We start from the raw sequence: 14,039 nt of genomic DNA on the forward strand, positions 1-14,039 counted from the left end.
TTGCATTTTTTAACTTTATCACTGCAGATGAAACCTTGATCCCTTTAACTCAGCTGCAAAAGTCCTGTTGGCTCCAGTGAAGGCACACATCAAGCAAACAGCGAATTGTAATAAAGCCAGTGGAGCAGAGGTACCACGTCCATGTTTCAGCAGTACTTGGCCTTTTATTTGCTCACCTCTGCAGTCGGGTGCTACTTTCAAGGGCTGAATTGTTCCCTGCACTTCCAGAAGAAACTTTGGGGCTCAGAGACAAGTAGAAATGTCCATACACGTGTGACAGCCTCAGGAGCTGTCAGTCAGGCCGCCCATGCCCCTGAGCCTGCATCCAGGTTTGCAAAATAGCGATGAGGGTAAGCAAAGGGGTATTAAAGAGAGATCTGGTTTGACTCATCGTCTCAGCTCCTCAAATTAAGTCATAGCAAAGTCCAAGGCTTGAATTTCCTCTCGTAGTGTAAAATACATGCTGAAAAAGTATGTGGTGTAATAAAAACCTTACCCAGCTGGGTTGGGAACTGAATACGCTGACTTTCTCTGCAGGACCTTACCTGGCAGCGATGATGGATGTGGGAGCAGTGCATCCCAGGGTATCCGAGTTGAGCAAGATGGGCCAGAGCGATGCAAGCACCAGCAACATGAATGACCTCTAGTTCCTATTTTTCCCCTTCAACATGAAATTTTCTAATCTCTGTGTTTTATTTCTGGGAATAATTTTTCAGATCACCTCCAATCTGTTTTAGAATTGATAATTACACAGAACTGCTTTAAGATAATTTCCTGTGCTTTGCAGGAAAAAGCATCGATGTGTCGAATATTCCTATGCATGTTATAAGGCTATCACTTAAATACGTTTAATTTTTTAACCCCAAGTCATGATCTACATGAGATGACCTCGCACTTCTTTTTTTAAACAGTAAAAATACTGCAGCTACTTTCTCAGCACAGCAAATGCTGACATCCCCACAACCTCACAAGCACTAACCTACGTCCCCATGAGATCTGGCTTTAAATCTTCCGGCGTGGGTGTGAAGGTACCTCCTATGCGTTTAGCTGGCAGAGCATCGCCCGCCGTCCTGCTGCGCTGGCGAGCCCTTCCTGCCGTTGCACCGGGGGAGGCAGCCGGTGCCAGCGCCCAGGCGAGCAGCGGCTGCCAGCGGGATGGGGGGCTGCCGGCCGGAGGAGCTGTCGGCGTTAATTACCCCTCGGCGTTTCCAGTATAAATTGGCTTATATCTGGTGGCAAAAAAAGTCACCTCTGGCTGAAACTTGGCAAAGGCAATCTGTGTTATGACAAGCGTGGTCACAGTGCTTTGCCCTGCACAGGGAGAGGTTATGCTAGAGGGAATATCAAATGGTTGGAAGAAGAGAGCAAAGTAACAAGCTGCTCTCTGTCTTCCCACGCAGTTGCTGCAAAACACCGAAACTGCTAATTGAAACTAAAATATACATACGTACTTAAAATGAGGAAGGTGGAGTTCATACATTAGCTGAACAAACTAAGTGCTGCGGTATCTAGAACTTCCCACTAATCTCAAAATACTGTATGAGAGAAGTCAAAACCACCACCCCCATTTTGCAGAGGGAGGACTGCGATGGGAGAGGTGACGAGATTCGCTCGCTCCTCCCCAGGCTGTCTGTGCTTGCGCCACGCGGCCCCGAGGGTGCACGCTTTCCAGATGACCGCACAAACGATGCACAGATTTTCACCCAAAGCTCGTATATAATCAAAAAGGTTTGGCAGGAAAGTATTTTTTACTTTGGGTGCCACCGCATCACTGCTGGGAATTTCATCGCTTTTCCTACTGCACCTTCTTAAGATTTAGGAAGAAAACAAAATCTCTTTTTACAGCTTGCATCGACAGGGGCAATGTTAAACCTTTGGGGGTGGGTGGTGACAATAATCGGATTTCTAATCTTGTACAACTCCAAAAGGGGCTAGTCAAATTAGTGTATTATCATTACATCAGCTCGATGTTATGTATGACTAGCAGGAATTTCTTAATAAAAGCATGCCCAGGCAGCGGGCTGGGATCAGCACTGCCTGCCTGTGAGTTTTGTGGTGGGCTTTGAGGGGTTGGTACAGACCTAGAAGTTTAAAGAATAGTACTACAGCCCATAGTATCACACAAAGTAATTTCCTAGAATAAGTAAGCCCTCAGTGGGGCTGAGGCCTAAGGCAAGGATTTGCCCCCAGAGTAGCTCATACGAAAATTACAGAAAAAGTTTATTATTGTTATTACATCCTGCAAGAATCACGGTAAGCCACAACAGAGCAAAATGCAGCCCGAGGCCAAACTGCCCTCAGTTACTCATCTATAACCCCATTAAAAAAAAACCAAAAAACCAAAAAAACCCAAACAAACAACTCAGTGGCCTTGCGGTGCCATGAGGATGGATTTCAGTGGGAGGTGGCTGGATGACCCTCACAGCTCTGGGGATGGCGGAGTGACTTTCTTGGGGTACAGAAGTGCAGCAGCATGAGGAGGGCTGCAGAGAACATGAAAAGGGATTGAGGGCTTTGTTCCCCAAAAGGAAGCTAAATAAGGAACTGCTTCCAGACGGCTGGCATTAATTTATTCCTTTGTTGGTTCTTTCCTTACATAGTGTCTATTTTTCCCTGGTCTCTGCTTGTTTTTCTCTTGTGGGAGTCAGATAAACAGCAACGGGCTTAAGGAGCAAGAGGGGGCTTTCTGAGATGCTCTGATGTCCAGCTCAGCTGTTAGAACTGCACACTAGCAAAACTTTGTGTCTTAAAATATGTAAATGTATATATTTTAAAGTTTAAGCTGGAAGAAGTAAATTACTGAATAGAAATTTGCCTTATTAAAAATAAAATTGACATTTGAAGCCTTCTTTGCAACAGTAAGAAATGCATAGGGGTTTGGCCGAGAATGGGTTGTAGCCAAGGCACTCCTGAGTGCACTTGTTAGCATCAACTCTATCCTCGAGTGCTTTAGGTACATAAAACATCCCCATATAGACATCCCAGCAGCTTATCTCTATGAGGCAGAGGGCGTTTATAGGCCAGAGGAGGCACAGGGAGGACGAGAGCCCAGCTCAAACCAGGTAGCATCTACTCTGGCTTGGGGCAGAGTTCAGCAGATCAACGAATCTGTATTTACATTTCTAAGAGAAATGACATTAAGTAGATACTGTGGATGTGTGTAACTCCACAGTCCATTACAACCTGTTGAGAAATGAGTACATGCCTAAAACTAACAAGGAAGAGGTGAAATTCAGAAAGGGAAAATTAGAGCAAAGATCAGGAAAAAAAAATGCAGAACAGATGTGTCCTTTTTCCCGGTCTAACAACTAAAGGGCCCATGTTGCATGGCACATTTATATTTTAGATACCATAAACCCCATTGGCACTGGTAGGGAACAGCTTGCGTTAGGCTGAAAGCTCTAGGTGACATTATTCCAAGTCACCTTTTCCCCTTCAGTTTGCATGTTCTGCCAGACCCTTCAGACCAGCAACCTGCGGCAGTGTTCAGAGAAGACACAAGCCTGTCCTCTGCTTGGTGGGCTTCCCATCCTCTTACTGGTTCAGGCTGCCCAAGCGCCCAGTGGGCTGCTGTTTATAAACCAAGTGCTATGTTTTATAGTCTGCTCCTGCCCATTCCAACTGAAAAAAAGTGCAAGCATGCCCATATCTATTCAGACTGTTCCTAAGAAGAAAACTAGCTGCGATAAAAATACTTCTTCAGAACAACTTTTCGCTTTCCTGAACCTTTCTATAGCAATCTCAGGATTGCATACAATTTAATTTGCTTATGTACACTGCCTTAAAGAAACAAACACAAAATCACAAACCAGAAAGAACCAAGAAACTCACCAAAACCAAACCCCTAAAATACTTCTTACACTGCTGGTACTAAAACCATAAAATCATTGACTTACAGAGTCATAAAAATGGGATTTATTGTACATTTCCTGTTCCAGCCAGGGTCTTGTTTCAGCTTCCTCAGGTAGACAAAACACAGGGGACTATTAACTTATTTTAATAATCTTTCAAGCCTCTACAGAGATGACTTGGAAGTAGCAAGGAAGAAGAAAAGGTTCTTTTAATGCAGTCTCTTTCAGACTGGTAATTTTTGGGACTGTTTTTTATTAGAGAACTCATTATTGACTATCCCATGGCCTCAGGGTCTGCATGCCTCCTAGAATAAATTTTTTCGCATTAATATTTGCTCACATTCCCTGTCTTCTTGAGATCGCAGCAAAAAAACCTATTCACCCAATGTTTTGCATCCTGGGTTACTGGTAAAATTAATAGTATGGCTAGGAAAATATGCTGCTTTATCTTTAAACACCAAGAAGCCCAACTAACATGCATTTCAGAGACAGAATGATGCCAATAGCCATTCTGTTTAATATTGCCTATTGTAGGCTTTCAGTCTATCAACACAGACACGCACTCATATACATCTCCCATAGAAGTCTCATTTTGCAGGGTGAATTTGTTTGCTGCTTGGGATTTTCCCAGATTTTTGTGGCCATGTCAGGGCTTACAGCTTCTCGGTACTGAATTTTGCTACCTGCAATGCTGCTTTTCCACCTGGATGTTGGAACTCGTATTGTGTTTCTGCAGAAAAGCACAGCCAGATTTATTGCAAACGATTTAGTGCTTTTCAAAACACTCAGCCATGCTGAAGAGACTTAGAGCAGAAGACAAAAAGCTGAACCTTCTTTGGAACCATCTTTGCAATCCTCCTCTGACAATCCTCCCAGTTCATTTTTAAGTGCAGTAGTGGATATATTGTGCAAATCTGAGCACAAGAGATGCCAGTGGAAAGAGAACTGCTCCTGTTTCTTGTTTAGCTGGAATTATGATGTCCGCAACTTTCCTCATCCCTGGGTTGTGCAAGCATTAAGTGCACATTCAAGTAAAGCAATGGATGGAACTTCCATCTTTTCCTTTGGGAGAGCACATCTTAAATTCAGAGGCAATAAATGCTTTCTATCTATAATCTATAGCTGCTCAAATTTGTGACCACTGCACAAAATTAAAAATTAATATCAGAGAGCTTTTTATTGTTCCAAATCTTTAAAATCATCTAAACATCATGTCCACTGTAATTCTCTCTTCTTTGTAAATGAATTGCCTAAAGCCTGTGATCACATTCAGAACGATGTTTTCACATTTCAAAATACAGAAAAGCAGAAGTACTTTTTCCTATATATCACCATATATACAGCTCTCTGTTTCCACTGAAGAGCTCATATGAAGATAATCGGAATGTTTTCACAGTCATGCAAGTTTATCACCAAAAACATGGGAAAATAAGGCAAAAGCATCCAACAGGTACTTAAAACTGAGAAATGTGAGAGGAGCCTATTTTTCGGAGGCATGAAGAACAGAAACTTTGTCCCCAGTTCCATAAAGGTCCCCCTTCCGATAACAGTACTGCGAGTGCTGCAAGACTAACATGTTTGTCTAAATACTTGCAAAATCAATTTACATTCTGGAAAATATTAAGAAAACAGCAAAAGGGAGCTGAGCTGATCACACACTCAAAGCACAGTCAGCTTGGATAGCACTCGGGCTTGTAGACTTAAGACTGGGAAAGCATTTGCCTGCGTTTCAGAGCAAAGTAGCTCCAGTTTCATTTCGTTCCACTGTTCCTCATCAGTCTGTGTTAATACAGCAACTCCCCAGTGCAAAGATGAAGAACAACCATCTACAGTCTCTTAACTTTACTGATTGAAACATAGTTCATGTCCTGAAGGCAGTTCTTTGGAAACCTGCTGCTGCACCAGAGGGGACACCAGGGAGCATGCTCCTCTGCTTCACGTCCCAGCGTACAATTTTTCTTTTAAACTATTGCTCAAGTATTTATGAATGCTAGATAGCCTCTGTGGTAGTATTATGTACAGATGTTCAATTTAAATATGCATTCAGTTCGTTATTCTAACGCAACAAATTGCTATACTCTATTACGATGATCGTGCAGATAATGAAAAAACACATCCTTCCCTCCCACTGTGGGCCATACACAACAGAATCCACTGAACGCTCTCTGAGTTATAATCGCCTCCAGACGGAGCGTTTAAGACAAAAAAAACTTGCAAAGCTCTATAATACCATATACATTACGCAGCATTTCTAGTCTGGCCCCTGAAGAAATTAATTTGAGATGCCTAGCTCAAAGGCCATAACCACTCAGAATTTAATTTTGTTAAACCATAAATTTACTATTTCAGATTTACAGCCTCTCCGTTTGCATGGCCCGAGTCTGCCTCTGCTCCTGCTTACCCAGATTTATTAGCAGCACCCAGCAGTATTAAGTACGAAAATCACACCTGTGCCTAAAAATAGGCCCTGCACAAACAGTTGAGTTTTACAGTAACAGCCTAATATCGCCAGGTGCTGAAACTCAGACTCACCGCCAATTTCAGTGGGAGCTGATTGAGTTTGACGTGCCCTAGGATCAAGTATTACCTATAAATAGAAGCCAACACAGTTTGTGTGTATTTTACTCATGTTTTTAGCAATTACTGGTGGGATCACAAAGGGCTCTGTATGGGAACCTCAGCAAGTTTAGGAAAAGAAACATTACCTTTCGTGAGAGCTTTTACTAACACACTTGCGAGCCACACAAACAGCAGATGGTCTAGAAAGCCGAAAACTGTGAAATCTAATCCTATAAAAAGTTTCATTTTAAGAAGTCAACCCGCGCTCGCAGAAGTTTTTAACTCTGCCAGGTTAAGATTCCCAGTTGCCTTACGTGTACGCCTCGATTGCACCCTTGCTCCATCAGACCCCTTACAGCAGTAAGCATGCACAGCCGATGATGCCTTCCAGATGAGTAGCTCCTCCATGCTTATTTTTAACTTCACAACTCAGTTTCTTGTCCCATTTCTGATTTACTGAAAGGTTTTAAAACTGGGCAGTTGCTGAGGCTGCAGCCGCTGCTGTGACTTCAGGAGAGCGTTCATGTTTTGCCGATTTATTTTTACTTCTGTGAGAGAGAGTAACAAGGGCAGAAAATAGGTATAGAAAGATTCACAAAAATTAAGGAAGAGCTGGTGGTTTAGAAGCACAAATACCACAATGTCATTTAAGTGCGAAGCAATTACACAACAACATAATCCACAGCCTAGACTAAAGTAAGTGCCCAGTCCCTTCGAAAATCTTGGGTTTTTTGCAGAACCCTTTCCTTGCTCACCAGATCTTTTAGCCCTTTGCAGCAGCCCACAGCATTTAGTATGAAGTGAATCTAAGTCACTGGACAAAGTATGCACTGGGCACATGCTAAAGCTCGCCCACAAAAAAAAAAAAAAAAAAAAAAAAAAAAAAAAGTGATTTGGGTATTTTGGGAACTTTGGGACTTTCAGATCATAGTTCTTAATCCCACACATACTTTCGTGGTGGCAGAATAAAAATCATGCCCAGGAATTTATTAACATGTTTATCTTCCTCCAGTTCCCTGATATTAAGAATGTTTTTTAACTAAAAAAATAATAAAAAAGGTGAAATAATGGGATGACACTGTTGATTACTAAATGTTTTAAAGTTGCTTTACTTCTCTACTCAACAAACTTCCATAGCTCAACTAATACCAACAGAAAAAGCTAGTGGCATTTTTCCAGAAAATATTTACAGGTTTTAAGTGTGGCCATTTCGCTATCCCTCCCCTAGTATTTCTTTAACAAGATCCATAAAACTAACCTCCCAACAAGCTTTTCTCAGGCTAGGGTTTTTTTTCCCCCCACATTTATAGACTGTTCATACAACAATGCTGCTTTTTTCCTCTCCCCAAAGCCACAGGCTTGCTTACTAAAATTGGAAACACTAATCCTTTTTTAGCAGTATAGCTCACAAGCGTACACACAAACGTTTGCCAGTTTAACTGGGCAGGAATAAACTTGATCAAGGTTTTGTGACTTAGAAAAGCTTGCGTATTTTACCTGCTCACTAAGGACTAATTAAATACCCGATGAGCCTGTCCTCTATTTGCAGGGCTGTCGGTCACCATGCTGGAATCATTAGAATACAAGTTTAGAAAAAGACATTTTCCAGTACCACAGGATTTTTTATTGGTAGCTTTCCTTAGGGAGAAGGCAGCAGGGGCATCGCCTGCTTTGCATCTCAGCTCCAATGCTTTTGCAAACCACCCACGCTCCCACAGCTCCACGCCACTTGATTCAAGCAGCGTATATGGTGGTTTTAAAATGGTCCTCAGTGGTTATCACTGGCTTTAATTTCATTCTCCCCCTTCACACTAGGGTCACTGAGAGCTTAACAGCACATAGACCTAGAAGTTGAGGTCTAGGCACCTCAACATTATGCCAGAGGCTATGCCCTGACTTGCTGTTCTTTGCCCCCATCACCTACCTGCAAAACTACAGTATCGATACACAACTTCTTTTTTACTGCTTGGATCTTCTTCCAGTAACTGGGATTTTGAGAAGCTCCAAGGTGATGTTGGTTTGAAATGTTCCAGGATCCTTCTTTAAAAGCATGTGATACCTATTGCAACTACGCTAAGTGTCAGCTCAGCCAACAAAATCCACAGGACGGGGTCCATTTCCACCAGCTGAAGAGACGTATTTAAAACCAAATGAACTCTGATTCCACACACCCCTTCGCAAATGACTGTGACCACTTTCAACCGTTGCCTGTGCCACCACTGATTAGCCAGCAAACAATTAGCATGATATGATAAAATTCAAATGCACGTTACTGTCTTGTCGCTATGGTTTTCCTCTGAGCTTTTACTAGATAAAAGTTCACGTTTTCTTCGCATTCAAGCAAAAATTGCTATGAAAATAGTGGTGCAATTATTTCCCTAATAAAGTCACTTCTAAAGCAAGTGTCACAGGCTCAGCCTATTTTCTCAGCTGCTTTTTGGCCCTTTGAAATGCTTTGTTATCCAAAATAATAAACTGCTGAGATGAACTCTTTCACTTACCTGATCTCATTGTAACACTAAACATCATTCCTGACATCTTCCACTTTAAAGACATAAATGGAACGAAATCCCAACAGCACAGACTGTCTTCAGGGTTTCACTGTAACAGGCATACGAGATGTTCCTATCCAGTTCTGCTGGCTCAGTCTTGACAAACACGTGCTCATACTAAGATGCCTCCAAATTTTACACTTTCAGGCATCCTTTACTTACAAATGATCCTAAAGCTGGACAGGTTTGCTTCATGCGCAGAGTGGAAAAGAGATGACGCCTCAGTTGAGATTTTTAAATGCAGTTCTGAAGTCTGTGAGATACAATGTAGAGATGCAATTAAATCTACAATTTAATCCATGAAGTGTCAAATAAGACTTCAGAGTTACAAAATGGACTCAGAGTAACCGAGTAATGTCTTTCCCAACTTCTCTGAACACTCTGTGACAACCACTTTCAATTCCCCTCTTACCTCACTTTTCTTTTCACTCCTCTTTTGTATCATCATAATTAGCATAAGGTTAATTTACAGTGCATTCTTAGTTTTACTTCTCTTTCCTTTGTATGCCTATGCAAGGAATGGTTTCGTTGTTGTTGCTATTGTGTCCTTGCTATTATTAAACAGATTATCATTTAATTTGTATTTAGAAATAATACTGCTCTTGCCAAATGCAAGTCGTCTGTTCTCTGTGCTGGCTGCCCATCGAGTTTACCTCAAATTTAGCCAAACTCAAAGGCTAACGGCAAGGGCAGGGAGGGCAAGAGCAGTCGAGTTTGCAGGTAACCTGTGGTAATGCCTTCCCCATCTTCCGGTCGCAACCTGCAGTGAGTACTGACAAGATACAAAATTATGTTGTTAATGGACACTGAACCTGAACTGGATTTACTAGTATCAGGGTTTTAAATATTCAGCTGTAATAGCTTTGCAGCTCGTACCTGTACTCACACAGGTGTCAGTATCATTTTTTATTATTGACCTTCATTATTTGTGAGGAGGCACTCTAAGATTACTGTTATCATGAACAAGGCAATAGCCTGAAAGTCTACACAAGAAACTATTCAAATCCCCTTGCTTTACGCTAAGCTCAACATACGCTTTTCATTCTGATTTTAATACCAACATTTTCTATGACTGAATCGTGTAAGACACACTGACATTACATCCAGTGAGCAGGTCGTTTTGACCTAGTAGTACTAGAAACAGCATGACTAATAGCAAATTAGATACAGTTTTGGACACAGGTCGGGGGCCATTTTGATTTTGTTATGTGTTAGTACAAATATTTACAGACTTTATAACATGACAAATAGCAACAGCATACAAGGAGTGGCCAATTCAAGTACAAAACTTTTGTCATTTCAGGGGAAGATTTACCTTTATCATAAAAATGATTCAAAAATTGTCCTTAAAGAAAAAATAGGCAGAACTTTAGGTTTTTTTGAAAACTGGTTATTTGACAACACTGGAAACAGTGGTCCTCATCCATGAAACCAAATCAAATGTGTGTAGCTGTCATTTAAATTACCATGCTTTGCCACAGCCAGCCACAAGGATTGAAATCAAAGCGGTTTCCCTGTATTCATTCAATCCTTAATTTATCAGCCAAGTTTAGTAGTGAAACTTCTATAGTATCCAAAATGTATTACAGAGTTTAAAGATGCTTGAATTTGAAGATGAAAACAATCTGAAGCCTATGTCTAAAAAACTCTTTTATTCATTCAACAGGATAATTGGCTGCACCTATAAACCTAGCTTTGAGTTGGTTCAGCCTGACAGAGCAATTCATCTAAAAAACGTTACAGCGTTAGTTCAGACATACTCGTACTTACAGAATTTACAATAGTTACTGGTAAGTAACTGAGAGTTCACTCTTTAGTATGAATCACAATGCTGAATCCCAGGACCAGGGAAACTTTTGGCAAAAATACAATTTAGAGGCAAGGCGTATTTACTTATGGTTGAGAATTCTTGAATCTGGAATGAATAAGCTCTGAAGTCATACAAGCCCATGATGACCTGCTGAAGAAGGCTCATATCTTTCCTCAAATCACCGGCCTCATTTCAACATTTTCTGGGGAGAATGCCATTCTCCAGCGCATCAGAACTAGTATACTCCAAGTGTCAAGTTTGGTTACCAATTCCTTTTCCTATCTAGAAAACAAATTGCTACAGCAAAAGAGGTTTAACAGTTGCCCTTGTTTTTAATGGTAATCTTTTTTCCTGATGGACACATCTTTTTAAATTATAAAAATAGTTTTCTGGGCAGCAACAAGACATTCTTCTTCCATGCTCTCTCTCACATGAGGCAGAGCCCTCCCCCGCGAATTAGACATTTGATCCAAACTGGCTCCATATGGGACCAGCTCAGCCGCCTGTGCTTCATGCTTCAGGAATTACAAACACTTCTGGAAATGCACAAAAGGCCACCTGAGATGACTCAATATACAATGTCGACAGTTGAACTTACTAAGTTGTGGACATGGCGTTGCTGGCTCCAGAGGAAGAATTCTTTCTCTACCTTCTTCCCCAACGAACTTGGTTTGACAGGCTTATGGTTTGTGTTGTGCATGGACACAGGTTGCCTTGAGGACTATGCTTGATGTGCTCTGCCTTCCACAAGCAGGCTGAACCCTAAATAGCTTTGTGGTAGCTCAGCTGAGACCAGAAAGAATAGAAATACAGCAAGCAAGGACACCCTCCCACCCCCACCCAAAACCCCTCCAAAAAACACTCCAAAACCCAACCAATGCGTGGATGAGTCCACATAATTCTTTCCCAAATTCCCCATTTTTTTGGTTTGGTTCTGAGCTTGCTCCAAGTTCTCGCAGGAAGGGTAGTTAAAAAGGCATCAACTCAGGCATTTGTGTGCCAGACAGCACAGCGCAATCGTGCGAGGGCTCCCACAGAAACTACTGAGTCTAAAAGGTTCACGACTAAATCTAATCCAACTGCGTCAGAAGTAGCTTCTTGCAGAGATACTGCACTCGTCATCGGTTTGTCAGAGATTACCTATTTTCTAGGCCTAGTTCAGTAACACCTCAGACAGTGGAAAGCTGACAGGGATCTGAGGTCAACAACCAAATACAATTGCTTTGTACTTCAAAAGATTAAAGACACAAAATAGGTTATTTCTTAAACTTGAGTTTTTCAAGAGTCAGTCTTCAAGATAGGCATTATTCTTCCACAAAAGGCTACATTACAATCAAAATCATAATTAAAATCAAGACATTTGAACGTATTAGATTGTAAATATTACAGAATAGAACTCTTAAGTCTCGCATTCAACCTAACTTCTTTATGAACAAACTTATTCGTTATGGTACTAAATTATCAATTTAAAAACAGTTCCATGGTTATAACATAAAATGCATAATTAGGAAAAATATAGATGTACTGTCTTACTTCCTTAGGACAATTTTATTCCAGTACTTTTTTCCTCTGGACAGAGGAAGCTATTGTAACTGAGCACACAACAGCTCTTTCATAATAGAAAAAGTTACCAGCATGCACATAAGTTGCATCAAGAACAGGGGCTCTATACAATGTCCAGAGCCTGTTGAGAAACACATAGCTTTTATATGCTGTGGATTAAAGAGCACAACCATCTGGTCAGCTTTCAGGCTGAATGAGCCAATGCTATCCTGCATGCCAATTTGCACGATTGATAAAAAAAAGGCCTATTATACATCTGTCTCAGTAATGTCTGATGTTACGGTTTTAGCAACACTCTCCTGTTTTATGATTATTTCAAGTTTTATACTTTAACAATACACTTATTTCTATGGGTACAACTGGCATTGCTACGTACTACATAAATGCTTTTCTCGCTTTATTATGTAAAATTAAGATTCAAAGGATAATGGCGCTAAACTGACACTTTTTACATTGTTTTTCATTCCTTCTTCCAACTTTTTACAAGATTCACTATCGCAGAAGCCAAAAGGTGAAGGATTAAAAGAAGTCTTCACATAAAAGCTCTAAGGATTGATATTTAATGAACTGTGAGATGTAAATCAATGCACAACAGCACAGTTTAAGCTTAAAATACCAGGATAACATTTATATTAAAAATAATTCACCTACAGATAATACAGTCTAGTGTTTATTGTATGTTATGGAAGGTACACTTGAATTTCAAAAATTTAAAACATATAAAAAGTGGTTAAGGGCTAACATTTTATCAACATGTGATAAATGTGTAAGAATGTTTATTATACAGCAGGGTACAATGGTAGTGTTAATGCCAACAGGGCACCACAGAAGTTAGTTTAAAAAAAATTTCCACTATGCTTTATACAAACAACACCACTTGCTGTTGTTTAATAAGAGTATCGGGAGAGGATCTCTGTCTGAAGGATAAGCAGTCCTATAACATTTTTAATGTTAGATAGTGTCATAGTACGTAGATTGGTGAATGTTTCAAAATAAAACTAGAAATGCTGTAATTACTTCACAGAAATGCACATCCAATATTTGTTTTCAATAAGAACAATAGGTACAAGATTATAACTCTCCCTATATGAAATAATTTACACACAGATGAAAGCTACACTATCTAAAATAATCACTAAATACATTTTTTCTTCTGGGAAATAAACAAGCAATTTTTGTTCTGCATGATCAATATCAAAAACATATAGCAGAAGTAGTATTTTTGAAATATAACCGATGCTCTAAAGTGTAAAAAAAAAAAAAAAAAAAAAAAAAAAAAAAAGAAGGAATGAGGAAAAAAAAAAAGATTTTCCATGAATGTGCAACCTAAAATCAACCAAGCTTATATTGTAGTACAACCATATTAAGAAACCACTGATCAGAAATACAACTTTATGGAAAAAGTTTATAATCCACAAAACTGTTCATCAGGCCATAAAGTAAAATAGCTCCACAGTTTACAGATAAAAAACTGAGGGCACATAGATGCGTGCTATGTCTTATCTCCAGTAAGTAGATACTTAGGCAGAGGATGTGACACTTTGTTTGTAGACAGCATGGTATGCATTTCTCAGCAAGACATAAGGGAAACAAGACTCCAAGAGATCCATTGTCAGGAATGGAGACTCCTGCACAATCTGAAAAATACCAGAAACACAAGGTTTTGCAGAACACCTTCTACTGCCTGCTGCTGCTAATCTATTT

General features: G+C 40.3%; 1 protein-coding gene across 2 annotated transcripts in view; it reads right to left on the reverse strand.

Annotated features, from left to right (window-relative positions):
* Positions 1-12,183: 12,183 nt before the first annotated feature.
* Positions 12,184-14,039, reverse strand: part of NCKAP1 (NCK associated protein 1) — a 63,750-nt gene continuing 61,894 nt past the window's right edge. For both annotated transcript variants that reach the window (XM_082312809.1, XM_082312808.1), the window contains exon 31: positions 12,184-13,972. In XM_082312809.1, coding sequence (XP_082168935.1) covers positions 13,856-13,972 — 117 coding nt within the window. In that variant the 3' untranslated portion in view covers positions 12,184-13,855. The remainder of the gene's footprint in view (positions 13,973-14,039) is intronic.

Source organism: Platalea leucorodia (genome assembly GCF_965183815.1).
Source record: "Platalea leucorodia genome assembly, chromosome: 5".
In the NCBI taxonomy this organism is placed as follows: domain Eukaryota; kingdom Metazoa; phylum Chordata; class Aves; order Pelecaniformes; family Threskiornithidae; genus Platalea; species Platalea leucorodia.